Source organism: Gekko japonicus, unplaced genomic scaffold (assembly GCF_001447785.1).
Source record: "Gekko japonicus isolate JY-2015 unplaced genomic scaffold, Gekko_japonicus_V1.1 scaffold92, whole genome shotgun sequence".
NCBI lineage: Eukaryota > Metazoa > Chordata > Lepidosauria > Squamata > Gekkonidae > Gekko > Gekko japonicus.
In genome coordinates this window covers 999,617-1,027,460 of record NW_015169780.1, presented here as the reverse complement: position 1 = coordinate 1,027,460, position 27,844 = coordinate 999,617, and the positions used below count along the sequence as shown (strand labels likewise).

The following is a 27,844-nucleotide window of genomic DNA, read 5'->3' as shown; positions in this document are numbered from 1 at the left end:
GGCCTTGCAGGTCCACCGCCGGGCCCCTCATGGGGCTCGGCAGTGGAGCTGCAAGGCCGGCGGCGGCCGGGACCGTTGGGGGCGGGGTGTGTGGCCTTATGACACACTTCCAGTGATGTCAGGGGGTGTGACATATGCTAATGAGTTATGCTAATGAGTTCCCCCTAGCTTTTTTTCTACGAAATGACCCCTGGGTATAACTATACCCAGTCTTGCACATGCCCAGTGTGACTTTAGCTGGGCGCGCACAAAGCTAACACCCCTGAATGCAACTCAGGTCCTCTGTGGTCTTGCTGGTCAGTCCACACATCTCCTCTCATTTTACCTTGGATTCCTTCATCTCTTCAGGACAGGTGTAGTATTACTCTGACATTCCCCAACCCCCTCTATTTGTTTGCTAACCACTTTCTATATCTTCTGCATACTTGCCGCCTCTGATCTGAATGTAGATTATTATTATTATTAGTTAAATAAAACCCATTTCTGTTACAATTTGGACTGGTCATTGCCTTAAACTAAGGGTCTAAAGGGAACTATCTCCGTAAAAACTGATATCAGATCCACGCTATACCCCAGCCTCTTGCTAGTTCTGCCTTTGTAGCTAATTCCCCAATCAAAGCAAAGGCAAGATATTTATTTAATAAAGCTGTCTTGGGGTAACAAGAGGGCCAGGCAACTGTGCAGAGTCAGCACACTCTCACCTACTGTCCTTCCCTCCCCCCATGTTCAGTAAATGTGTGGGACTGTCATGTGCACTGAATTTAGGTGTATGCCAAAATGGTCCTCAGTTGATGGGAGAGGGATATAGGAAGAGTGAGATTCTAGTCCAGTCACATCTTAGAAACCAACAAGATTTTTATTCACGAAGTATAATAATTTTTGAAGTATAATAATTTTGGGGTATAAGCTTTCAAGAATCATTGGCCCTGTTGCCATACGAAGAGAAAGGGAATTCTCTCTCCTCTCTGATGTGGCAACAGCAGCTGCTAAAGGATAAAGGAGTTTATGAGGTTGTTGGGGACTCATGAAATCTGGCAATGTTCAGAAATTTTGTTATACTCCTAAAGATTATCAACAAATACAATAAGCCAGACTTCTGGTTTTGGTGACTCGCAAGTGGGCACACTCCATCACAGCTCTGATGTGAGCGACCTGTAAATATGCCGATGGAGAGGGGGCCTGAGCTGGTCTTGGCCCCCCTAACCCCTTGAAGGGGGGACATAGCCTGGGGTGCGAGAGGTGCCTCTCCCAAGGTGGAAGCCAAAGGATCAAGGCACTTCTTTGTCCCGTTAGGTCCCCGTGGCACAGAGCCACAATGGCATTTAGAGGCGCACACCAGCCAGAGCATACAAGTGATCTGAAGCAAGAACCTCTCTATCTACCTAAACGCAAGTAAAGATGTGAGTAAATTCATGACTGTCAGGGTCAACAGCAAACAGGTCCAAACACACTCTCCTGTAAAGGCTATGTTTTATTAGAATACTATTCTGTTGCCAAGTGGTAAAGGTACATTGTCAGGAATAACGATGGCTGCAAGGGGCTCCATACATATATTATGATGCTGCATCTAGCTAAGCAAATGAAATCCAAGCGCGTGCGCGGGAATCCTCCCAGCGGGACATTACATCATGAACGGGAGACTCACCCCAATCCCATGAGAGCAGAAATATTCACACCCGTAGTGGAATTCAAGCCCTCCCCTCTCTTCAAGGTTATACTGATATACTGAGCCAGTTCACACGGGGGGAAAGAGGGCCTCCCTTATGTTACCCACGGTAGCCAAGCAAAGCAAGCATGTGCGGTTGCGCAACAGCAGGGATGAAGGTAAACAAAGAAAGCATGGCAGCTAGCTGACAATGACTCAACAAACATTCGTCAGCAACCAAGCCATACCGAAGTCCCAAAATAAGCAGAAGGGGGAGGGGGAAGCCCGAGCCCAAAAAGACTGAGTTAAATGAGGGGCAGAAAGGGTGGCTTGGAAAAAAGCATAACTTGATTGAAAATGGTGTTAACTAGTGAAAAAGCAATAGACTATCGGACCCTTAGACACTATTTGAACTTTTCTCTTACTGTAAACAATGAGGCAGTAGCGAAAAGATTCCTGATGCAGCAAGCACAAAGCGAATGGTCCTGAGAAAGCAGAAAATGACAAAAATGAAGAGGAAGAAAGAGAAAAGGAAAGTCTTGACCTGAACATCATGGCAGAATCCTTCGATTTTGATCAAAATTAATTTGGACTTCGATAAAAAAAATTAGGAGGAAAAAATAAGCAAAATAGATTGATCTTGTTAGTCTCATCACTACTTTTATTGTATATGTATGTTAAAGCAAATTTCACACCATAATCAATCATGTCAGAGATTGTTTGCTGTCTAACTTGTTTTTCCCTTTTGATACTGTCCATGGGGTTTTCTTGGCAAACATACTGGAGTGGGTTGCCATTTCCTTCTCCAGGTGGATCACGCTTGGTCTGAGTTCTCTGCTGTGGCCTGTCCGTCTTGGGTGGCCCTTCACGGCATAGCCCACAGCTTCATTGAACTGCGCAAGCCCCCTCGCCACGACAAGGCAGTGATCCATGAGGGGGATAAAATATGCTACTATTCAGTATTTATTTATTTTAAACTTTTTTTTCAGAAGAAGGGAATTCCACAGTTTTGGTGCCATGACTAAGAAGTTACCTCCCATCTAACTCCATGTGGGAGTGGCAAACAAACAAGGTCTCTGATAATGGTCAAGTGTTTGGGTAGGTTAAGGACCAGTCTCAAGAGCATTTATCCATGAGGATAATTCATAAACATCTACCAATAGTATATACACATATATTTCATGATTTTGTGGAGACGGCTGGTGTGGGGATGAGGGGATAGCTTTGTTTGCTGAGCTCAGATGTGAACTGAGGCAGCCTGACTCAAGTTGCTGACATTGTTTAGGAGTAAATGGACTGAACACTGCCCCCAAATTGCTCAGAATTATGTAAGATGCTCCATTGCGCTAGATAACTTTTGTTACTTTTTTGTGCCTATCACATCAAGGAAGCCGAGTCAGATTGAGAGAAACAGTTTGTTCATGTGAGAATGAATGAGAAAGAGAATTGGCATTTAGTGATGTGCTAAGCATAGTCCAGCTTGCTCACTGATGCCCCAAAGCACCTTTCTAACCGCTTTGCCAACCTAATGGACCGTAAAGTGGCTACAACTACTCAGATTGCTCCAACTACATCTTTTCAAGTCAGATGGTGGCACTCAATCAGGGAGCCCTTTAAAGTGCACTCTCAATGCATGTCACAGAATTTCTTTTTAAAGGTGTGTTCTAGACTTTCCCCCAAGACACACAAACACACACATCCTTCTTTAGTTCACAATACACTTGCAGTATACTTATAATAGCTGTTCCAGGAAAGCAGTACTGTGATGAAGAGGAAAAATCTTTTTGAAGCTTCTATTTGAGATTTTCCTCATGTTTTTGGAAGAGCTATCAACCCAGATTTTCTCTTGGCATTCAACAGGAATGACGTTTGCTGGGTACTTCTACAAAGCAAGGAAATATCTCACATACTGGCTTGTGTCATTAGCCTTATCATTTATTCTTAGCAACGGTATCGAAGTCACTGCAATACATAATGGCATGACACACAAATATTTCTTGGTTTTGACATTTCTTATAATATCAGTGAGTACCTTAGGCTCATTGCCAGGAGAGCCACTTTTTTGTTGTTTTAATTGGTGAATATATATGGAATAATTTGCCTACTTTGTTGATGTTGCTTTCTCACCTGCTTCAGCAAATCTCTTCATCCTGTTCCATATGCTGCTTGCCCTAATAAAGGATATATGTGCATATATTAAAGTAGATGTTATCAGTCTACCTAGCAGAATCTTGGTAACAAGCTCATGTTGATCTCCTGTAGTAAATGCTCTTGATCACATTTTATTCCCCCCATTCTTTCAAGAAGCAGCATGGTTCTCAGCACCTCTATTTTTCTTCAAAACAATGTGGTAAGGTATAGTATAGAGATGGGCATGAACCAGACCGTGGATCTAGTTTCCCCATGGACTGGGGCCCAGTTTGTGGTCCATGAGCCTGATCCATGCACTCACTGGCACAGACCTCCTACAACTGTGCCAGGAGGTCCATTGATCCATGGGGGCAGGGCATTCCCTTTAAATGGCTTTTGCAAGACGTGCAGCATGTAGGCTTGCCACGTCCCCCCAGGGGGCGGGGAAAACCCCGCCCCAGAGGCCTGTTCCCCACCGCCAGCAGATTGGGCCCCGGGGGGAGCCCCACCCCGATGTGCGCCCCGACATCATCACATCACTTCTGGATGACATGCGCGCGGCGCATGCGCACAAAGCGTGTGCGTGCTCCAGATGCCAGCCGGGAGTCCCCCGCTATGGAGCAACACCCAACTTGGCAACCCTAGCAGCATGTGAGTGAAGGCCGAGTGGCAATTTCACCCACCCGGAAGTGGGTGAACTCGCCACTCAGCCTTCACTCTCATGCAAAAGTCATTTACAATTTAAATTGCATGGTCCAAATGGACCATGGCCCGGTCCATTAATGTGGAGGTTTGTGGTACAGGGGTGCATAAACCACATGGACCTCCACAGACAGTCATTTTTCTAGACTGTGCCCATCCCTAGTATAGCACTTTATAGCAGGGTGAGAATTTGAATGTAGTTCTCCTCAGTCCTAGTCAAACAACTCAATCACACTGGTTCAATCAAGTACTATGCTGGAGCCAGCATCTGATATTCTCCTTACAGCCTACTGTCCATTACTTGCAACCTAATGATGGAGATGCTATATCAGACATGATACTCAACTGCCTTGCATAACAAGATAATCAATTAACCAAAGCAACCTTGCATCAGAAAACTTAAATGTTATGTCCTTCATATATTAATTAATTAAAATGCATCTTTGCTCTCTGTTAGAGGTTGAAGAAACTAGACCAGGCTTAAACGTAGTCTAGAAAAGAGCGGTGGATTGCTTGGACCTGGCATTCTGCCATTGCTTGGCTGCAAAACAGTGCCTTCTACCTGACACACTGTAGCCTCCAGTGCCACCAACTGACCTCAGGAGCCCTGAGTTATGGAACACTAAGAGTCCACTGGTCCACTAAGAGTCAAACTACACATTACAGCAGACAGGGGTCCAACCTGTGGCCACCAACACCATTTGAGAGGAAAATTTAGCTGTTTAAAGACTGTCACAACAAGCAAGTTTGTTTTCCCACTCCACACCTTTTAAAGTGCTGAAACATCCTGCACCAGCTTAATATGTAATTTGGTCCTAAGTCTGAGTGGTTCAGGTAAAATTGCCTAGATGGTCTGGGCCTTGACAACTTTCTTGATGTGGGAATTCTATATTCTTAGTTTCTGATTTATTGTTGGATTAAACTCTATAATTATGATTAGTCAGTCATGTAAAACTTCTGATATGCTTTCTAATATTTATTTTGTTTGTCATAATCCCCTGAAAGTGGTCAATGCTGTTTTCATTTTATAGACTGGGGGAGGAAGACCGGGGTGCCATTTCCTTTTCATTTGGTAACAAGATCCTGTCTAAAGGTTAGAGGCCAGTTCTCAGATACAACCAAGATTAAATTTCAAAAACCAATTGTATCCTAAAGCCATTTGTAGTAGTTGCATTTTCATGCTGCATAAAAAGCATAACCATGTTATCAGCACACCACTTCTTTCTTTGTTTTCAAGCAGAGCAATTTTGACCTGCATAACCATTTGACTTTATAAATAGTCATTCCATGTATGTGTGCAATGAATGCCTGCCCTACTCTCTGTCACTATCTAGAAAAAGGATATTTTAGTTGCTTATCTCATACTAACCTGAGAAATGAACTGTTTCCTTTTCTGCTTCTCATTGCTGATAGATTACTGTATTTTAATAGTACTTCTCAGGTATATTAGCAGTTCATCAATTGCATTTTTTATACCAGCGTGACAGAGGTATTTAAGAATGGTACTTTCTGTTAAGATGTGCATTTTCATGTATCCTTCAAATGAAAGCCATAATTTCAAGGTTCTTGTTCCTCAATGTTGTCCTCAAGCAATACTATTAAAATAACTGTAGTCAGTTGTACATTCTCCTACTTCTTTAATATGTTCAGGGGGAAAGACAAATTTTGGTATACAGTTACCTGGCACAAAATGCATCAACATTCAACTCCCTTCACTCTCTGAACTTTATTTTCTATGTAAACAATTTTCTTTAACAAAAGTCCTGCTTTGAGGAAACAACACTTCGATGCCAGAATTCCATGACTGACAACCCAGGCGAAAACTTTTAGAGCCAGGAGTTTTTCTCCCACGCCACAGAATTTCCCCCCTCAGATTAAACTGTCAGTGGATACAGGGCAGTGGCTGGTTTTTTTAAAACCAAAGAAGAGTGACCCCTAGTGTTTACTAGTAAAGATTCAGAAATCTGACCCTACTTGCTAGGAACGTCCTAATGATTTTAGTAGGGAAAACTCTATAGTGTAGTTATCACATTGCAGTTTTCAGTTGTAGCACAGGACAATGCTTTCCCCTTCTCCATATGCCCATGGTTAATCTAGCGTGCCCCTCTATAAATCCAGCCGCTTTGGGAATAGCACAGTGCTCTGCTTCAATGGGCAAATAGCGCAATTCTAGAAAACCCAAAGCCCTAAACAGTGATTACAAAGAATACAGAAGATGACAAATCACACCCTAAGTGTCAGGAGTAGTGAGCTGTGTGGAATGTTTGCACCCAGTGCTAAATGGGGGAAATAAACCTTTTCTTCCACCACATTTCTTGCTACATGGGAAGATAAAGTGAGGGGTGGGAGGGAAAGTAGAATAATTGTTTTACAATTTAGCAGTTTTGCTAAGAAGCATACTGTGGCCAATGTCATTTTTAAGTTCCACTGATTTTACTGGGAGAGAATTAAGCATGTGATGTACCTGTTATCTTTGCCACTCTTAAAAATGGAGCATGCCCTTAGATTTGATCAGTAATCCAGCTCAACATCCCCCAAATGCTAAACTGGCATGGTTTTTGCAAACAATATGCATATTTTTAGTAGAAGAGTGAGAAACATTTATTTGCCTGTTTATTTTTTCAAACAAATATGCATGTTTTGAACATTCATGCAGCAATCCAAAATTGGCATGAAGTGAAAGATTAAGATTTCAGGCTAATCTAATCCTTTCCCACCTGAATGTGTATTGAAACAATTACCTCTTATTATCTGTTGTCCCCTGAGATAAAACTGATTTTTTTTTTTGGTAAATAATGTGGACATACACAAATGCTGTCTCAGCCTCAGCAGTATGTACCACCACTGCACAGACTGGACTCTGTTATGTTTATCTGGCATGGAATATATGTTTCCAGTTCCTTCTTTCCATTTGAGAAATCTGTTGGAAATATAATTGTCATATGCTCTTATTTTATATTAAAGATCCCACAAATTGACAGGAATCCCCGAGGACCATTTATAATAGACCCTACATATGGGATGGGCTCTCCATAATAATTTCTGAGGGATATATGATAGCCCTCCCAATTCAGAATTTGTGTCCTATAATACTTCTCTGTCTCACATCATCCACAATAAGTCTGTTAGCCTAACCCCTAGAGTTCAAAGTGCTTACAGATGGCAGAATTGCAAATTGTAAGGGAAAGGGGATGTCTCAAGACCACATTGTACTTAGCAGTTTGTGGCCTTGGCCAGCACACATGATCATGTGCTGGTGAGCCAGGGCAGGGATCTCATCCTACTTCTGTCGCCAACTCTCTTTTCCTGTCTCTTTCTTCCTTTCATAACCTTTTCTTTCCCTTCTCTTCACCCTCTTTTCTCCTAACTGTTGTTCTTTTTCTCACCCTCTTACATACTTCTTTCTCTATTTTTTCATTTTCTATATACTTTCAGTCCTTATGCTATTCTGGTTGTTGTTTTCTGCCTTCTTTCCTTTTGTTCTGACTGGCCTATATAATAACTGGCATCCAGATCAGGCTGTATTTGCAATATTTTATCAGCGAAAACCTTTTCAAAAGTATAGCAACTAATTGTCTGTTCCTGAGGTAATAAAGTCTCAGACTTAGGAGTCAGCAGATGCTTGTTTACCTTGAACAACAAGGATGGTTGTGAACTAGCTGATGCAATGATTGTATGTATGTATGTATGTAGGTAGGTATGTATGTAGGTAGGTAGGTAGGTAGGTATAGGCCACCTTTCTAACAGGGACTCAATGCAGATTATTTATTTATTTATTTATTTCATTTATACCCTGCCCTCCCCGCACGCGGGCTCAGGGTGGCTTACATAGGCACAACAGTGCAATAAAATACAACAAGATTAAAACAATTAAGACACAAAAGTGCAATAAAAATAAAACAGGTTAAAACACTTAAGACAAAAATTCACATCTTACAGGATACATCAGTGACTAAAATACTCACTCACTATTGTATATCACAGTGAGATCAAAAAAGGGGGGGGGATGCCATGAGCCAAGATGTTCCAGATTACACATACTGAGTCAGTGCAATTAACAAAATGGTACCTTCAATAACCAATGCATTAAGATTTTAGAAATCTGGAACCACCAGAAAGAACTGAAGCATAGCATAAGTATTAACATGACACATTAAGCAGTATAGAAATTACATAAATAGGATCCTAGTTACAATAAGGTAAACACAGCAATATAGACCACAGTCCTTAATCAATTATCCATGCAAGTTTGTAAAACCATTTTGTGCAGTGCAACCCTATTACCTGCACAGAAAGGCCCTCTTGAATATTTCAGTTTGGCATAGTTTGTAGAAGGCCAGGAGGGTGGGAGCTTTCCTGACTGCCTCAGCAATGCCATACCATAAGGCAGGATAAACAACAAAAAGAGCACATGTAAACGCAGTCGTTGGTTTTGCCCATTTGTAGGCTGGCACCTGCAGAAGTTGCCATGACAGAACATAAGGAGAAATGTGGTCCTGCAAAGAAGAGGGGCCAAGGCCATGAAGGGCTTTGTATGAGATAGCCAGTACCTTAAACCGAGCTCAGGAATAAATGGGCAGCCAATTGAGCATCTGCTGACTGGGAGTAATATTGACACCCTGCCTAGTTCCTGCTAATAACTGAGCCACAGCATTCTGGACCAGCTGGAGTTTCTGGTTTGATTTTGAGGGAGGGGGAGGACAATGTACAGTGCATTACAGTCTAGTCTCAATATTACTGTGGAGTGGATCCAGGAGGCCAGGTCAGCCATATCAAGATACAGGGCCATCTTACAAGTTGGTAGAAGGCCTTTGTTACAGCTGCATTAACTTGTTTCTCCAGTAATAAAGCTGGATCCAGTATGGCCCCAAGGCTTTTAACTGAATCAGCAAGGGTCAGTTGAACTCGATCAAAACTGGGGAGAACAATGTCCTTCAAGGCTTCCATCAGCATTACCTCTGTCTTTTCAGGGTTTAGTTTCAATGTGTTCACTTTTAGCCAGTTAGCCATTGTGGCCAGGCAACAGTTTAGGACCTCTACCACATCGCCATAAGATTTGGATAAAGATATATCGAGCTGAGTATCAACAACATATTGATGACAACAAACCCCCAAACTATGAACAATTTGTCCTAAGGGCTTTACATGGAGATTAGTCACGGGGAATAGAATTATACACTTTGGAACCCGGCAAGATAGGTCACATACCGATGACAACTGGTTTCCAAAAGCAACCTTTGAGTCTAGTCTATGAGAAATTATTTGAACCAGTTCAACACACATCCCTTGATAGCTACTTCTACCTCCAGGTACCTCAACAAGATGCCATGATCTCTTGTATCAATGGCTGCATGTGAATCTAATAAGAGCAACAGAGAGGCTTGGCATTTGTCTACACGAAGATGGATGCCATCAACTAAAACCAAAAGAGCCATCTCTGTCCCACAGCATGGCTTGAAACCAGACTGAAAAGGGTCTAGAGCAGATGAGTTATCCAAGAAGACTTGGAGTTGGTTCACTACTGCGAGACTTTGCCCAGGAAGGTTAGGCTGGGTAATAATTGGCCAAATTTTTCTGTATGGATGATTTCTTAAGTAGTGGATGAATAACAACTTCTTTGAATGGCCAAGGGAAGATGCCCTAAGTTAGTGACTGATTTGTAATACATGCTAGGGGTTTGTTGATGTGGTCCTTATGTAGAGAAGTAACAATACTTTGTCACTGTCACCTCTGCTTCATAGGTCTTCCAGTGGGCTCTACACTATGATCTGTCAGATTCAGTACAAGTTAGAACATAAGAACATAAGTGAACCCATGATGGATTGGGCCAGTGGCCCATTGATTATTTATTTATTTATTAAATTAGATTTACTAGGCCACCCTTCCCTAGAAGAAGGGCTCAGGGTGGCTTACAACAAAATAATGTACAAATCCAGTCCAAGACTTTGTGTCACACAGTGGCCAAAACCCAGGTGCCATCAGGAGGTCCCCCAGTGGAGCCAGAACTCTAGAAGCCCTCCCACTGTTGTCCCCCAAGCACCAAGAGTACAGAGCATCACTGCCGCAGACATAGTGTTCCATCTATATCTTGTGACTAATAGTCACAGATGGACCTCTATTCCATATGTTTATCCAAACCCATCTTGAAGCTTTCTATGCTGGTAGTCACCACCAAGTCCCAAGGCAGTGAATTCCATGTGTTAATTACTCTTAGGGTGATGAAGTACTTTATCTATCTGTTCTAAGCCTACTGCTCATTAATTTCATTGAGTGCCCACAAGTTTTCGTATTGTGAAAAAGAGAGAAAAGTATTTCTTTCTCTGTCTTCTCTATCCCATGCATAATTTTGTAAACCTCTATCATGTCACCCCTCAGTCATCATTTCTGCTAGCTAGAGCCCTAACCTCTTTAAGCTTTCTTCATAGGGAAGGTGTTTAATCTCTTTAAACATTTTAGTTGCCCTTTTCTGCACCTTTTCCAATGCTATAACATCTTTTTTGAGGTATGGTGACCAAAACTGTACACAGTATTCCAAATAAGGCCACACCATCGATCAATAAATGGGCATTATGATACTGGCTGACTTGTTTTCAGTCCCCTTCCTAATAATCCCAGCATTGCATTTGCCTTTTTTATTGCACTCGCACAAGGAGTCATCTTCGGTGAGTTATCTACCATGACTCCAAGATCTCTTTCCTGGTCAGTTACCGCCAATATGGAGCCCATGAACGTATATTTATAGTTAGGATTTTTGGCTCCAATGTGCATTACTTTGCACTTGCCCATGTTGAACCTCATTTGCCACATTGGCACCCACTCTCCCAGCCTCGACAGATGTGGCACCTCACATTCCTCCCTGGTTTTCACTGCCCTGGACAACCTAGTGTCATCCACAAATTTAGCCACTTCACTGTTTACTTCCAACTCCAAACAATTAATGAACATGTTAAAAAGCATTGGACCAAGTAATGAGACATCTCCTGCCAGAATGAGCAGCCTGGCTGTGGCTGGGAAGCATTCTTGCTTCCCAATGCTTTCCCCACTGGGTCTGTTTCTCAGCCCAGCTGCTCAGGTGGGTATTCCACCAGTACGGGGCCCCGACTACTCAGATTCATCCTCCGAAGAGGAGGTGACAGCTGGCCAGCCACACAAGTGCTGTTTTATGCTCCTGCTTTCCTGGTAAGTAACTGGTGTCACTTTCCCTCTGCAGTAGTGGTGAACCTTTTCCCACTTGTATAGAATGGCTGGGCCCCAGCTGTGTGCCCCAGGTGAAGAGCCACAGGCCAAGAGCCCTTGTGCTCATACCACGAGGTTCGCACCTCTGATGCAGGTCTCCTTTTAAACATGTAGCAGCTTCACGCCTGTTAAAACATGGTGAGACAGCCAGGAGTGGCTTACTTGTCAGAATCCTTTTCCAGAACAGAAACTCCGAAAAAGCTCCACGTGGCCCAACCTGCTTCTAGCAAGAACAGGCCTTATAGGCCATCTTATCTAACCTTGTGTTCCATACAGGAAACCCAAAGCTAGAGCATTCATTTTCTGGAATTCAGGGTTCATTTATGGTTGGAAACAGGGCTATTTTGGGGCAGGAACACACAGGAACGGAGTTCCGGCTGGCTCCCAAGTTGGCCACGCCCAGCAGGAACTCATTAGCATAATAGGCCACACCCAACAGCAGAAACTCATTAGGATTGGGTTTCTGCTGTTGGGTGTGACCTATTATGCTAATGAGTTCCTGCTTGGCTTTTTCTACAAAAAGAGCCCTGGGAAATATTATTTTCCTCCTACATATTGCTATAGCAGGCATTGAATTAATTTGTACAGGTCTGTGAGCTTGAAGCAGGCAAATTACAATCACTCCTCATGGCCAATGCTTTAAAACAGCATTGGATAAAGGTGTTATATTCTTGGCAAAACCAGTCAGAAAATGTACAATTATGTGGAGAAAGGCAAATGAATTTAAAATAACAATATTCTGAGGTTTCTTTTCTCAGGTACCATTTCAAGGCCCATTTCAAGGCATGGTTTTCTCCCTATTAAAAACAAACAAAAGAATGAAGTCTAACTTCAGGCAGCATTCTGCAATACAAATGTTTTCTGTACATAAAAAATAAAACAAGCAAGAAGAAAAGAAAATACTTAAAACCAAGAACTTTTGGTAATGGTGCTTTATAATGTACAAAATGCCAATGGCTCACTAATTCTAGACAGAAATTACCATCAGAATATCAACTAGCAATCCATTTTTTATAAAGTTGAAAAGTTCTTAAACACACAGTACTTCAAATATGCACTAGGAAAATACATTTCCTATAACTAGATAAAAATAATACATTTAAAAGGACATTCTTAAGCAGTTTCCTTCAGAATTTGTAGAATAACCCCTTCCCCCTTCACAAAGACTGCTGGGAGTTTTTATTCTTTTAATTCTCATCTCATTCAGGTCTATAGATATACTCAAGTATGTAGCTGTAAAAACATTTAGGATTACCAAAATACATTGCCTTTGAATTACCACAGCAGAAACTGAGAAAGGTTAATGGGAGCTAACCTTTGCAGCTCTGTGATTTGTTCTTATAGCATTCCTGTACCATTGGTAAACTTTAGGGCTTTTAATCCAGTGAACATTTTCTTCTAATAGCTGCATTTTGTACCCTTATTTCACTATTGCCCTGATACTGAGAGACAGTGGTTCATAGCACACATGTACTAATTGGATCCTCGTCCCCTTGCTCTGTCACTCTGTATGGTTCAGGACAACCATGCCAAGAATAATTTATGTTGGGGAGATTTGCTATTATTGTAAATGCAACCAGAGCAACACCATTCCAGCACAGGATGTTAGTATAAGACTCTATGGGAGAAAAAGATTCAGAGAAGTTTTAACAGTCACATGCTGCTTCTCTCTCATAAGATGCTATCTTTATTTTAAAGTGCAAGCCAACTGTCACTTTTGTTATCTTACAAGCAGGGCTATTTTGGGGCAGGAACACACAGGAACGGAGTTCCGGCTGGCTTCAGAGTTGGCCACACCCACTACAGCCAAAACCTCTGCATGCGTGGCTACAGAGGGAAGGTCTGGAGAGCGACCCCCTTGGCACCTCTGAGGTGGGTGGGCCAGGTGGAACCCTGGAAGGATTGGGGAGGCATTTAAATGCCTCCCTGTGCCTTCCTTGGCCTGACCAAGGGCTGGCTTGCCTGGGCACCCCGCAGCTGTGGCAGTTTAAACTGTCTTCCCTTCAAGGGGGGGCTTTCCCGGGCATCCTGTGGCTGTGGGGAGTACAGAAAAGCCAAGGGAAGGCATGGGGTGTGGCCTAATATGCTAATGAGTTTCTGCTGTTGGGTGTGGCCTATTATGCTAATAAGTTCCTGCTGGGCTTTTTCTACAAAAAACCCCTTCTTACAAGCATCATATGTCTCACTGAATACCATGGCCATACTGGTCAGGTCCCAGACTTCCCCTTTATTTGCATCCCTTTATCCACACTAGCTGCCACTGAAAACCATGGTATCTAATCAACAGCCATAGGCTTTGGGGGATAGGTAGCTTTTGCATTCTCTCTGAAAATCTGCAGGTCCCCCAAGAAGGGTAACTATGGGTGCCAAAGTCATGAGAAAATGGCCTATTATGGACGGGTGTTTTGCCTCACTTTCACCGTGCATGTCTGTTGGATTTTCTTTTTCATTCTGCATTGTTTTTCCTTCCTTCAGAGCTCATTTTGCTTTCCTTTCGCTGTTTCCTCGGGTTTTCTGAGAGTGCTTTTGTGCCAGTTTTTCCCTTGCTTCACTTCCAAATCAAAGGTAATTCAAAAGCATACAGATTCTCTCAGATTCTCCCCCGCCCTTTCCCCACCACTTGTAGGCCACTCCCATCCCCACATCCAGGTTGTTCCTCCCACTCTGTACCTTCCGCTATTCATCGGTGTGTCCCTCGCTGTTTTGTATTTAATTTTTTTACAAGTGGCATGAATCTAATGATATGAGATTATCACTAGTCTCAGATTGCTGTAAAAAAAAATAAATGACTCCTGGCTGGGTTGGCCTCTCCTATATTATTCTGGGGATCAAAGAAGTAAGTCTACCTGCCTAATTTCGCTCTCCAGTAAAAGCAAGGGACAAACTGACATGCTAATCACTTGAGCTGTCTGATGGTTTGAATCTCAGGACTGCAATGACAACTAGAAGCCTCTGAGGAACCCAGATCACTCTGGGTTTACCTCTGTGTTTACCATTAAATATAACAAGTTCTCTCCTGCAGCAAGAACACTTTCTGTTTTCCAGTTAAGTGAACAGTTCAAGTGAGAGACTCTGGATTCCTAGAAATGCTTTTTGCCAGTTGGTTTTCTTATGCATATCCTGCCCCCGATGTGGGGCAATCCTTCTGGTTTGCCATGTTGACAGGGAGTCTTGTTTTATTGTTAGAACAGTCATAGACCAGATAAAAGACAGGGAGTCATGAAGAAGTAAATACCACTGATTTTACTTTTCTCACTGAAAGACCCCCTTTCCCCCTTTCTTCCTAAATTACTGTTCTCAAATATTCCTTAAATATTTGAAGAAGGCCCAGAAGTTATTTTTTTTAAATCCAGGGGCCTGTGATTGACAGCCCTGAAAAGGTAGAAGAACAGATCATCTGCAGATCTCACTGGAGAGATAATCCCACAGCCACAGAGCAACTACAGTCAAAGCCCTGCTCCTTGCTACTGATGTCTTTGTTGTAATGGGCAATGTCTGGTGTACAAAGAAGAAGAGAAGACCCTGGTCTGTCTCCAGATTGCTACTCTTAGGGCAATATCCTAATTCTTCTTGGTAATTCCACACTTAGTGTCTCTCTCTCTTTCTCTGTCTCAAGTATATTAGTTTAATAAAACTAATATTAGTTTAATCAAATCTGTGTCAGATCTCAGAAGCTAAGCAGGGTCAGCCCTGGCTAGTATTTGGATGGGAGACCTCCAAGTAGGGTTGCCAGGTCCCCCGTGGCCACCAGCAGGGGAGGGGAGGGGGGAAGGTTGCCAGATCCAGGTTGAGAAACTCCTTGAGATTTGGAGATGGAGCCTGGGGAGGACAGGGACCTCAGTGGGATACAATGCCATAGAATCCATCCTCCAAAGCATCCATTTTCTCAAGGGGAATTCATCTCTGTAGTCTGGAGATGAGCTGTAATTCTGGGGGATCCCCAGGTCTCACCTGGAGACTGGCATCTTTCCTTCTAAAGAATACCAGGGGCATGTTTTGGAGGCAGGCAATAGCAAACCACCTCTGACTGTCTCTTGCCTTAAAAACCCTATGGGTTGCTATAAGTCAGCTGCGACTTGGTGGCACTTTCCATCACCACACTACAAATTAATCAGGTTGTGCATCTTCGCTGTGTTAGTTACTCTGCCAACAGTCTTCAACTCATGGGATGAGGGTGCACAGATCATCAAAGCACAGAGCACCAGGAAACAAGAACTGGCAATCAGATCACTTGCTGTAGTGTGCTGAATATGTGCTTGCCTCCCAACCTCTACCTGGAGTTACTGATTCTGTATATATAATTCTCTTATTTGCTTATGACCAACTGGTCCGCAAGCGTTAAAAAGAAATGAAATGAATGATTCTGTTGTTAGCTGAAGCTTCCAAATAATCCTCAAGGGCAGTCCAACGTGCGGCGCAATACAGTACCATATCCTGTTGATGCCCATAAGAAGAAAAGCAGTTTTTAAACAGTGTTTAAAGTTTATATAAATAAATATAGTAATAATTCAAGCCACAACAAATATTACATACAATTATAACTATTGATCTATAATATTTGAATGTATATGAATAAAATAAAATTAAAAAAACAAACAGGTGATAATACCCTTTCAAATTTATCCAAGCAAGACAAATCTTTGTTTTTCAGCAATACATATAATTTAATAAGTGAATAAAAATATCTAATTTTGTCTACAAATGCTGTAAGTATTGGTGTCTTTTTTACTTTCCAAACATTTATCAGTAGCTTCCGGTTTGTGCATGGGTCCACCACATATGGAATCTTCCAGAAAGATCAGCAATTGAAATGGGCCAGGGAGAAGAGATTGCAATAAGAGGGAACCATAAGAGAATATAGATACTAATTGGTGACAAATGGTCTTGAAGGAGTAAAACCCAGATACAGTGAAGACCAATAGTTTAAGCTGCTTTTTAAGTACAAGCTCTATCAAAGCCATACATAGACAATCCAGAGAAGGAAAACCTTAGTCCTGCTGTTTTAGAATCCAGAAATTAGCACCATGGACTTATGAAGGAATCAGAACATGACCAAAGCAAAGGGGTAGGGAAGGACTGAGAAAAGTGGGAGAATAGTCTAAACTTTAGGGCAGCAAACCAAGCAGAAGTGGCAAGCTGTTTCACGTTGGTTTCAAGATGCAGGACTGGTGAAGCCACACATCTGAAGCCACAGTCTCTGACAGTTGCCAAATATACCTCCACTACCCTAACAATTTGAGCTACTGCCATTAATTCAGTGCCCAGTTAAATATGCAGTGATTATGTGGGTATTTTAATTCAGTATTTTAAATTACATACTCAATATTTACTTTTTCATAAAGCGCTGAATGTTCTTTTTTCTCATGCATTTCAATTATTGTTATAGTATTTTGTCTAAAAGCCTATATACTATGTAGACCTCCTTGAATAAATTAATGAATATATGGATATAATCTGGATATAATCTGCATTAATTTTCCCACAATGCCAACAATTGCTTATACATTCTTGCTAAACTGGCAGGGGAAAGAGGACATTGATGCAACATCTTAATTACATTTTCTCACAGACCAAGACTAAATGAGAAAGGTAGACCAACTGAGAAATGAGGAGGAGGAGGAGGAGGAGGAGGAGGAGGAGGAGGAGGAGAAGAGCAGCAATTTCTGCTGGCTATGACCATGCTAGGCTGTGACCACCCTAGACCAATCTGTAACAATGTTGCCTTCAACTTCTAGTTCTGGGATTAATTTCCTCCTATTCATTACTATCTCCTTCCGATCAAAACTACTAATAGTGCCATCCTAACCAAAGGTAAACTTTTCTAAACCCATTGACTTTGTTGGATTTAGAAGGGTATACTATTGTTTAGGCTTGCACTTTTACTCTATTGAAATTTAAGTTGGAGGCAGTCTCTGGAAGAACAGCAGGCTAGATGGTAACAAACGCATCCCCTGCAGTTATTCTCATGCTGTTAAGACATTAATCTAATAAAGATAACTTAACTACATAAATAATTTTCTCCTCTTTTTCTCTCTTTCAATTGCATTTTATGAAATGAGAAACACTGACAAGAGTGTGACTGATGTCCACAGTATAGCTTAAAACTTTGTAATATATAAATAGAAAATGTCAAGGAGGATTGTTTATCTGAAATTGAATCTTTTTTTTTATCCACAGCTATTGTTCAAGAGGTTTCTGGTTTCTGTACTAATGTGAACCAAATGGCAATAAGAAAAACGCACTGTGCATGGAAGACTTTCATTTGAATGGTTACCCATCCTTTTTGTTTATATTTTTTAAAAATATTATAGGAATAGTACTATTATTTAAATTTCGTGTAAGTATTTCTGGATTTCTTGTGCACAGTGTAGCCAATCACAAAACATCCAAGGAAAATTCAGGCAATAGAGGTTTTATTTCTTAAACAGGACCTTGTAAGACAGAGATATTGTTAGCTATGCTGAACATGAGAGGGTCAAAAATTATTCTAGGTACACTGAAAAATTGGAATCATGCTGAACTGGAGCTCCTCCTCCACTTCTAATATAATTGTAATTAAAAATGCTTAAAAACTGGGAATTTTCTCTAGTTCAGATTCCTCTGTGATTCCCCACATTTTAGAATATCACTAGTCCATTTTCATGTAATTGAGTAGCTGCTGTCCCAAGAAACGTATAATTTGTCTTTTGCATTTAACTTCAAGACATCTAGCAGGTCTTTAGAGATGCAGCATATACTTTTCTAAATAAATAGTTCATTGCCTGCATACCTGAGGAGCAGAGAGGACACATATAGTACCTAGAAGTAAGAGTGAGATGAAGAGTTCCTCTTTCAGTGTTTCTGGGAGAATCCATAAAAAGAAGGAATATGGAAGAAATACATATAGTTTCATACTTAGGTACTCATGTTTATTTATTCATCGTTGCTGCTAAAAGTGCCATCTTCCTACTTAAACACATTGTGTAGAGACAGCTAAACATTTTTGTTGTTATCATTATTGAGCCACTATTGAACATTAATATGCACATTGACTAAATAACTGCTTTGCAGCCTTTTAAATTATGCTCGCAATCACATCAGCACTTAATATTTAATAGGAGCTTGTCTCCATAGTTTGCTTGTCTTCAATTTTCTGGCTTATCTGGATTCCTGTGCCTCTGCCAGCAGTTATTTTTTCCTGCTAACTTCATTCATCATGAATATACACATTTTTGGCACCTATTATTTGCAGAGACAGGTTAATGTAACAGTGATCCTTCTGTGCAATTAGCAAAAGGTAGCCGCCAACAGTTGCAGGTTTGAAAGGGTTGTTTCTAGTAAACATTTTGCTTCAGGGTTTTTTGTCCTCTCTATTTGTGTCTCCAGGGGATTTTTGTTCTAGGTCTGCCATATGCTCTACTCCACAGTGGATACAGTGGGCTGCTTCTTATTATCCTGGCTGCAGTTTTCTGCTGCTACACTGGCAAAATTCTAATCGCTTGTCTGTATGAAGAAAATGAAGATGGGCAGCTCATAAGAGTGAGAGGCACATATGAAGACATTGCTAATGCCTGCTGCAGAGAGCTATTTCCGAAACTTGGTGGCAGAATTGTCAATGTGACCCAAGTGATGGAACTGATCATGACGTGCATTTTGTATCTGGTTGTGAGTGGGAACTTGCTGTCGCATAGCTTTCCAGCTCTACCGCTGACTGAGAGAATGTGGTCAGCAATTGCATTCGTAGCCTTGCTGCCTTGTGTGTTTATCAAAACTCTCAAACTTGTCTCCCAGCTTAGCTTTCTCTGCTCCATGGTCCATTTTGTTCTTACCTTTGTTGTGATAACTTACTGTCTGACTCAAACACATCGATGGTCCTGGGCAAGTTTCAGCCTCTCTGTGGAATTTGAGGATTTCCTGGTTTCAGTAGGAGTGATCATTTTCAGTTATACATCACAAATATTTCTCCCTACCCTGGAAGGGAGTATGAAAAATCCTGGCGAATGCAGGTCCATGTTGAACTGGACTCACTTCTTGGCTTGTGTCTTTAAGACATCCTTCGCACTGACTGCCTTCCTGACCTGGGGTGAAGAAACAAAGGAGGTCATTACTGACAACCTTCCATCAGCTCTACAGACTTTGGTGAATTTGTGCCTCTTAATGAAGGCTCTCTTTTCCTACCCGTTGCCTTTCTTTGCGGTGACAGAAATTTTGTATGCTTGTGTATCCCAGAGGAACTGGAAATCCAGTTCCAAATTGATATTATTTGCTGTAGTTTTCAAAAGCTCCATCCTTTTGTTAACTCTGCTGATGGCCATGTTTGTGCCCCACTTTGCCCTGCTGATGGGCTTAACTGGCAGTATAACAGGTGCTGCAATGACTTTCCTCCTCCCTTCTCTTTTCCACTTGAAGCTTAAGTGGAAAAAGTTAATGTTCTTGGAGAAATGTGCAGACATTTCTGTGTTTATCTTGGGTGTCTTTTGCAGCTTAGCTGGTCTGGTGTGCTCCATAAAAGGCCTACTCAAAGCATTTGGGCAAAAGTAGCATAACCCCCATGTTTTGGATATTGTAAATTTTTAAAGTAAAATCCCAAGTGAAGTATTGCCTTGATGTCTCCACATATGCATGCAGATTTTCTAACTTTTATTTTTAATAGAATCATAGAGTTGAAAGGGACCTCCAGGGTCATCCAGTTGAACCCCCTATACAATGCAGGAAATTCACAACTACCACCCTCCACATCCTCAGTGACTCCTGCTCCATGCCTAGAAGATGGCAAAAAACCCTCCAGGATCCCTGGCCAAATTGGCCTGGAGAAAAGTTCTTCCTGACCCCAAAGTGGCGATTGGCATTTCCATGGGTGTGTAAGAAAGGGCCATGAGAACTAAGCACTGATGCAACCCTTGCGGCCCTCCCTCTCATTATTTGCCTAAGTTCACAGAATAATTGACTTCACATCAGGGGTCATTTCGTAGAAAAAGAGCTAGGGGAACTCATTAGCATAACTCATTAGCATATGCCACACCCCCTGACATCAGGGGCCCGGCGGTGGACCTGCAAGGCCAGCAGGAGTGCGAGGAAGCCCCGCCAAGGCCCTCCCTGGCCCCAGACAGGCAGGGGTGGGGAGAGGCGGGGAGGAAGCAACTTACCCTTCCTCTTCTCCTGCCTCCTCCTGGCTGAATGAGGGCTGGAAGCAGGGCAGCCAGAAGCAGGGGGCGGGGCTTCGTCATGTGCCCCGCCCCTCTGCACCTCACCCGGGGGAACTGCGGTCCCCCACGTCCCCCCCCCGAAATGACCTCTGCTTCACATTCCAGACAGTGTGTGATTTACATTGTCATCCTAAGTAGAGTTATAGCATACTAAGTCTAGTGAAGTCTACTGAAGGCCTTAAAAGGTTGTAATGCTGCTGAGGATGGGTGAATTCTCCAGAGGAATGCAAAGATTTCATATACTGGACTTTTCGCTGAGTGTGCCACAACACAAATTCAGACTATGAGATCTTACAGTACAAATATGCCTTTCTATATTTTGAGCTGATTTTCTCCTAGTATGTTGCAGTAGAAAGAAAGGAGCAATACAGAAAAAGCAAACACAAATACAAACGTGGCTCTATGACATAGTCAGGCCTGAAAGCCCTTATGCTCCAATTTAGGAATGCCATAAACTCCCATTGCCCGTGCCACTTGCCACAGGATGCCTGCCCATATTGAACATAAATGTGTATGAAATAGCCATGACAAGCCCCTTTCTCTCTCTGGGGTTTCACTACAGGTTAAGTGCAAATTTAAGCAGCCCACCTCAAATTGCTCACTTTTCTAAAAAAAAAAAAAAGCTGGTTTGGGAGTGGTAATTTGAAATGAAGTGACACACATGAGGACGGGGTATTTAACAATTGCTCTACCTTTCACTTTTCAGCTCCAAATATCCTCCCCTCTATAAAGGTAAATACCTTAATTTAACATAGGAAATGGTGCTTGCAGGAGCTAATTTGGATAAAAGTCTGTTTGCTGAATAAGGGTCACCTAAACACACCTAAATACAAACACAGGAACGTACACACTGGTTCTCCAGTACAAATCTCTCCCTCCTGAAGTAGTTTTTCTGGGGGGGGAGGGGAATAAGCGGTCAAGGTCAGGTCTGAATACACAGATTTGAATATAACATGTCATTAGGCCCAGGAACATTATATTTTATTTCTTAACTAAAACCTTTGCCACATTTGTGGGCAGAAAAGCTTTTTCAGATTCCTAGCCTTGCAATTTGCTCTGGAATATCTCTGCAGAACAGATCCATTATCATCAATAAGGCCATTCCAAACTGAAAGAAGAGGTAAGTTATTCTTGCCTGCTAGCCTGATAACATGTTGCCATTCTGACAATCTGATGATGTAGATTCCCACAGTCATCATAGGTAATATCCAAACCCATTACTTTTGTGGTTTGCTTTTCATGTGATCCCCAAGCTCCAACCCCCCCAACAAAGAAACCCTATAATTAGTTAATGTTTCCCTCAAATGGAAAATGAGAATCTCTGTTATATGACAGTAAACAGAAAAATAAATGGTAATACAAATTTCTCCCCATGCTACACAACAGCATATATGGTATTAAAAGAACAGCATTTTTGAAAGTCTGAGGCCTGTAATGTAACTGAATATGGACTTACCCAGACCTGAAAATAATTTTATCTCATGCCTACCCAGTGTATTAACCTACCTGCAAACCAAACCAATACCATATTATGCCACAGCAAATACCATTAGTGAGCAACAAGAACTGTGCTAACTGATCTGGTAAGCACAGAACAATACAGCTAGCTAAAGCTAGTGAGCCAAGCTCCATACTGTAGCCTGTTAGGCATAGATCTATTCCTGATAGCCAAACTATGGTGACTGTTAAGACATGTAGCACTGAGCAAAGCAATGATCAAGGTATTCCTTGGTTTGAATCCTAAAGTGCTGTCCCATTCACATAGCAGCAGCTCTCTGTCTATGGTGGAAAAAAGGGAAATGTTCACCAATTTCCCCCCTCCTGCTGCAGACTCCCAGTTTGCTCTATCCTGACATCTTGTGTTCTCTTTTCCTTTTCTCCCAAGCGTCGCCCCATTTTTCAGGGTCGCTGACCCACAGGAGCCCCTTTTCATGGGGCACAGAAGGCAGCATTAAGAGAAGGAAGACAAGGAAACTGGCTTCCTTTTGCACAGCTCTGCTTGCACTGCTTAGGATACAAGTCTTGGATTTTACCAAAAGATACTCAGTCCCAGCACCTTATTTTTAATAGGAAGAAGCTTGATACATTAGAGGCAAGGAGAAAACACAAGATATCTGGATACAGCTATAGCCAGGAACTCTGGGACAACAATTTTTTGACATCTGTTTCCTCGTGTCTGCATTTGTAAGAGATTTGTTTCTGGAATGCAATTATCCTGTAGTTTGTAGGAATCTCAGTAGTGTCATGAAGAAGTTAATATGCAATTAATTTTCTTTCTTAACATGGAGATTTTTTAAAGTCTCTTTTTATATTTTATCTGAGCAAATTGAAAGCTGAAATAAAGTAAATCAACTTCAGTAAGCAGACACATAATTAACATCTTGTACAATAGACTTCAGTTTTAAAAGATATAAGCTTATTAAAAGAATAGGCATCACAATGCATTTCACATTAGTGATAATCCGTTATGATAGAAAACAGTCTAGATAGAGTAGTTTAATGAATACTTAGCATCTTATTAAGCCAAATGTATCTTAGGTTAGGTAATTAGAATAATTATTTGAAAGACAAAAAGTTAAATTATCATTACTAACACTTTCACACAAGCTGGTACTGAGTCATAATAAAAATGTGCATGTCAAACGGAGGCTGGATCCAAGACTTGAATGCAAAATTTGCCTTTGTATTTCTCAGCAATGCTGCTTCTGATTTGCACGACTTTTCAAGACTAATCTGTTGAATAATTACAAATATACAATTAAACAAAGGTGTCAACATTGCACAAAAGGCTTATGTTGTATTTTCATCTTCCATATGTACATTGGTTAGATATAGAACATGAATTCATAGGTTTTGTGTACACATGCATTGAGCAGAATCCAGAAAATGTTGTGTTATTAGTATCTAATTATCACTATACTCCTGTAAATATTCATTACAAGCAGGGGATCTTCAAGGACTTGTGGGGTGCATCTCATTTAACCCTCCCTCCCTATTTTGTCTTTACTTTCCTTGAAAGCCCCCATTCCCTCTCCCTTTTTCCTGTTTCCTTCTGTCCTTCTCAGCCACCAGCCAGCCTTCCTTTCTGCCCCAAATTCAGCTTCCCCTCCCCCTGGCACCCTCTACCTGGGAAAACTGTGGCCCAGTTCTGTAGTGGCACAGCAAATGCTTGTGGAGGTCACCTCACTTTCCCTATATCCCCCTCCCCATACCAATTCCTATTTCTCTCCTCCTGGAAGCCCCATATTCTCAATTTTCCTTCCTTTTATCTCTCCTTCCCACTCACCCACCCATCAATCTAGCTTTTATTTACCCCCCATCTTTGGCTATATTGATATTTATTTATTTCATTTATACCCCACCTTTTTCTATAATGGGGCCCAAAGCAGCTTACACCATTCTCCTCTCCTCCATTTTATCTTCACAACAGCCCTGCGAGGTAGGTTTGGCTGAGAATGTGTGACCAAAATTACTCAGTAAAGCTTCCATGGCAGAGTAGGGATTCAGACATGAGTCACCCAGATACTATTAAAAAACTCTAACCACTGCAGCATACTGGCTTTCATGGGGTAGTTGCTGTTGAATGGTAGCAAGCATCCAGGTGTGGGTGAGTCATGCCAGTCAGGTGGTAGCTAGTTGCCCAGTGGTTGCTGCTGGGCCAGGCCACAAAGGCCAAAACAGCCCTGGAAAGGGCCTGTCCATCCTGCTTTGTACTTACAGAAAAGAAGACTTGAAGACAGGAAATACCGTTGTGGTTGCTTAGCAGTGGCCAAAGAGGGCATTTGTTTCTTGAAGCCACAGGCACTGCTCCTATCCTCTTGGAGGTCTTAATGACCTCAAAGAATTTTTTTTTTTTAAGATTTCAGATTTGTCTGCAAACCCGGAGCTTATTTTAGATCCATAGAAAGATCCATCTTGTCTGTCCATGGCTCCAGTCTCTGGATTTAAGAAACCACAGGTTTGGCCATGTTGAGATTCAGATATATCGATGATGATAGGGAGAAAAACAGACGAAAGAGAAACAAAAGTAAATCTTTATAGCTTGTAACTTAACTATTAGATCCAGCTTTTAGCGCTCCCTTAACCCTTCAACTTTTAAATAGACTCTTCCCTTCCTTTTTTCCTTTGTTTCTTTAATTAGCCACTTCCGAGTTCCCTACTTTCTACTACTCCAAAGCCAGGCTAATTTTCCTTCGGTTTTCACTATCACCCTCTCTCCTAGACCTATACTTGCTGAGTCTGATTTTAATTAACATCACTTAGCTTCGGTTTGTTCAACTGCTTCTTGGGTTGAGAATCCTTCCGACTCTGATAGGATTCAGCACGGTTCCTCTTATGCTCGGCTCGGCTTTGTAGTCTTGCCTGGGCTCCTGGATAAACTTTCTTGCTTCAGGTCAACAGTGTTAGACCAAGGGGTTGCCACCCCTTTAGGTCATCCACTGCAACGTCCCCTGCCAAACCTCTCTCTATGGGAGAAGGTTTGAGGTGATAAAATAACCTCAGAAAGTTTCAGGAACAGAGGAGCGAGCTCAAAACGCTCCCTCTGTCGATGAGCCCGGATTTGTTTACTGCACCAAAAGTAATTGCTGTGTTCATTTCTAAGAAGATGAAGGTGCACTTCTAAACAATGACCAGAGGCAATGCTAAAGACTGAAGCAAGATTTCCAGTGGAAATTGCAAACTGATTCTAATGTAAGATTTTCCCCCTCAGCACATACACATTATTTGATGAGCTGAATCTGCACATCTCCCTTATAAATAAAAGCCGAATGCTGGTGGCACTTCTCTAGAACATTCCACACGCTCCAAAATCAGTTCGCTCTCTGATCTGTCATTCAGAGGGTCTCCCTATCCACTGGCTGCTTTGCCTGAGTCCTGCCTCCAACATTCTAAACATTTTGCTGTTCCTCTCCCCCCCATAGCCAGTCAGAACACAGAGGTTATTTGCATATGCAGCCTCATTGGCCTCTGCCTTGGAACACAGAGGTCGTTTGCATATGCGACTTGATTGGCTTTTGCCTCTAACATTCTGAGGTAAAATGTGTCCAATCTCCAGATGAGGGCTGCAGATCACTCAGAATTCCAACTGCTTTCCAGATGGCAGAGATCAGTTCCCCTGGAGAAAATGGTGGGCTCTGTATCCTTATATGCTGCTGAGGTGGTCCCCGTATGACAGCCAATGTGAGGTAGCGGTCAGGGCTTCAGAGCACAGGAGAGGCTGCAGGTGTGTGGGGGGAGGAAAGCTGAAGAGTGAGGGGGAAATAAAGGTAGGTTGATGACTGGCTGGGAAGAAGATAGGGTTGCCAACTCCAGGTGGGAAATTCCTGGAGATGTGAGGGATGGAGCCTGGAGAGGGTGAGGTTTCAGGAGGCATGGGACCTTGGACAGGTACAAAGCCATAGACTCCACCCTCCAAACCAACTATTCCCTTCTGGGGAACCATCATTGCCAATCTCCAGGTGAGGGCTGGAGATCACTCAAAATTACAACTGTTCTTTAGGTAGCAAAGATCAGTTCCTCTGGAGAAAATGGTGGACTCAGCATCATTATACCCTGCTGAGGTCGCCACAGCAAATTGACACTGAGTGTCCAAGGCCGGGGCATCTGCCCACAGCCTCTTTCTAGAGGCCGTTGTATTTATTTCCACAACGGGCCTTTTTCCTAGTAATTGCATATTGCTCTTTACCAGTTTTTTACATCTGGATTGGCTTGTTTACACAGGATAATCCAGTGAAACGATACCACAATATCCAGTGATGTATGGATGCAGCTCAAGATAAACTGTGCAAACAGAAATGATTTCCTCACTTGTTATTTTACCTGGGTTCAATGCTATGGCAGGCAGATTTTTCTCCTGTTCCCACACATCATGGTGCATTTGTGCTCCTCCTGGTGTTCACCAACTTTTCCCCACTCTTTTTCAAACCTGCTTTGCTGCAACATCTTGGGAAACACTAAGGTAAAGGCTGGATGGCTGCTATGTGCTTGGGAAAAGTGAGGTTTTCCCACTAATATTGCAGCCATTTACTTCCCCTGCCATGAAGGTGGGATATTTTTTTTTAAAATCAGACTAGGTGTGTGCATTCCCTCCCCCCCCCCCATTTTTTTCCTTTGGGTATATTGAACTTTTAAAAATATTGGGTTTCCCCAAAAATCCCAGATCCCAATACCAGTACAGTATTTGGATCTGGAATTTTTTGGGTCCAATAGACCTGATAAGAAAAAGAAAATGGGGGGGGGGGAATTGCACACAGAAGTTTAAACCTGGCTGCAAGAGAAGCCAATGCCAAGGCAGAGGGGAGCTCTCAGCTCCTGCTGCCCCAGCCAATCCTCAGCTGACTTCTCTTGCAGCTTGGTTTAAAGAGGAGCCAGCCCCAGCTGAGGCAGGATGGAGCTTTCTTCTGCTGCCCCAGCTGGTTCTTTCTTGCAGCACAGTATAAACTGAGCTGCACGAGGAGCCCACCAGCTATTCAGTATAGCCGAATATACCTTAATAAAAGCCGGGGGGAAATGGCTGATCCCAGTAGCTGATCAGATTCTCTGATCTGTATTCAGCTTAAATAATACCTGAAAAATACCAGTAAAGTAATTTTCAGGTATTTTTTCAGCTCATTTTATGCCGAATGCACACCCCTAATCAGCACTGGAATGTTGTTATACTGATATACCTTTGTAACAATATGTACAATTCCCAGCTTTTATTTTTTAAAAAGTAAATAAGCACAGGGAAACACATATCTCTGCAATGAAAGACACTAGAGACTTACTTTTATAAAATATAAGCTGGTACTTTGGAGAACCTTACACATATTATGTTGTCAAAGGCTTTCACGGCCAGAGTTCATTAGTTGCTGTAGATTTTCCGGGTTGTGTGGCCGTGGTCTTGGCATTGTAGAACCTGACGTTTCACCAGCAGCTGTGACTGGCATCCTTAGAGGTATAACAC

At 42.1% G+C, this 27,844-nt stretch overlaps 1 protein-coding gene across 1 annotated transcript in view; it reads left to right on the top strand.

Annotated features, from left to right (window-relative positions):
- LOC107115140 (vesicular inhibitory amino acid transporter-like) overlaps window positions 1-20,233 on the top strand; it is a 52,228-nt gene extending 31,995 nt beyond the window's left edge. Inside the window, exon 3 of the mRNA XM_015416768.1 lies at window positions 19,079-20,233. Coding sequence (XP_015272254.1) covers window positions 19,079-20,233 — 1,155 coding nt within the window. The remainder of the gene's footprint in view (window positions 1-19,078) is intronic.
- Window positions 20,234-27,844: the final 7,611 nt, after the last annotated feature.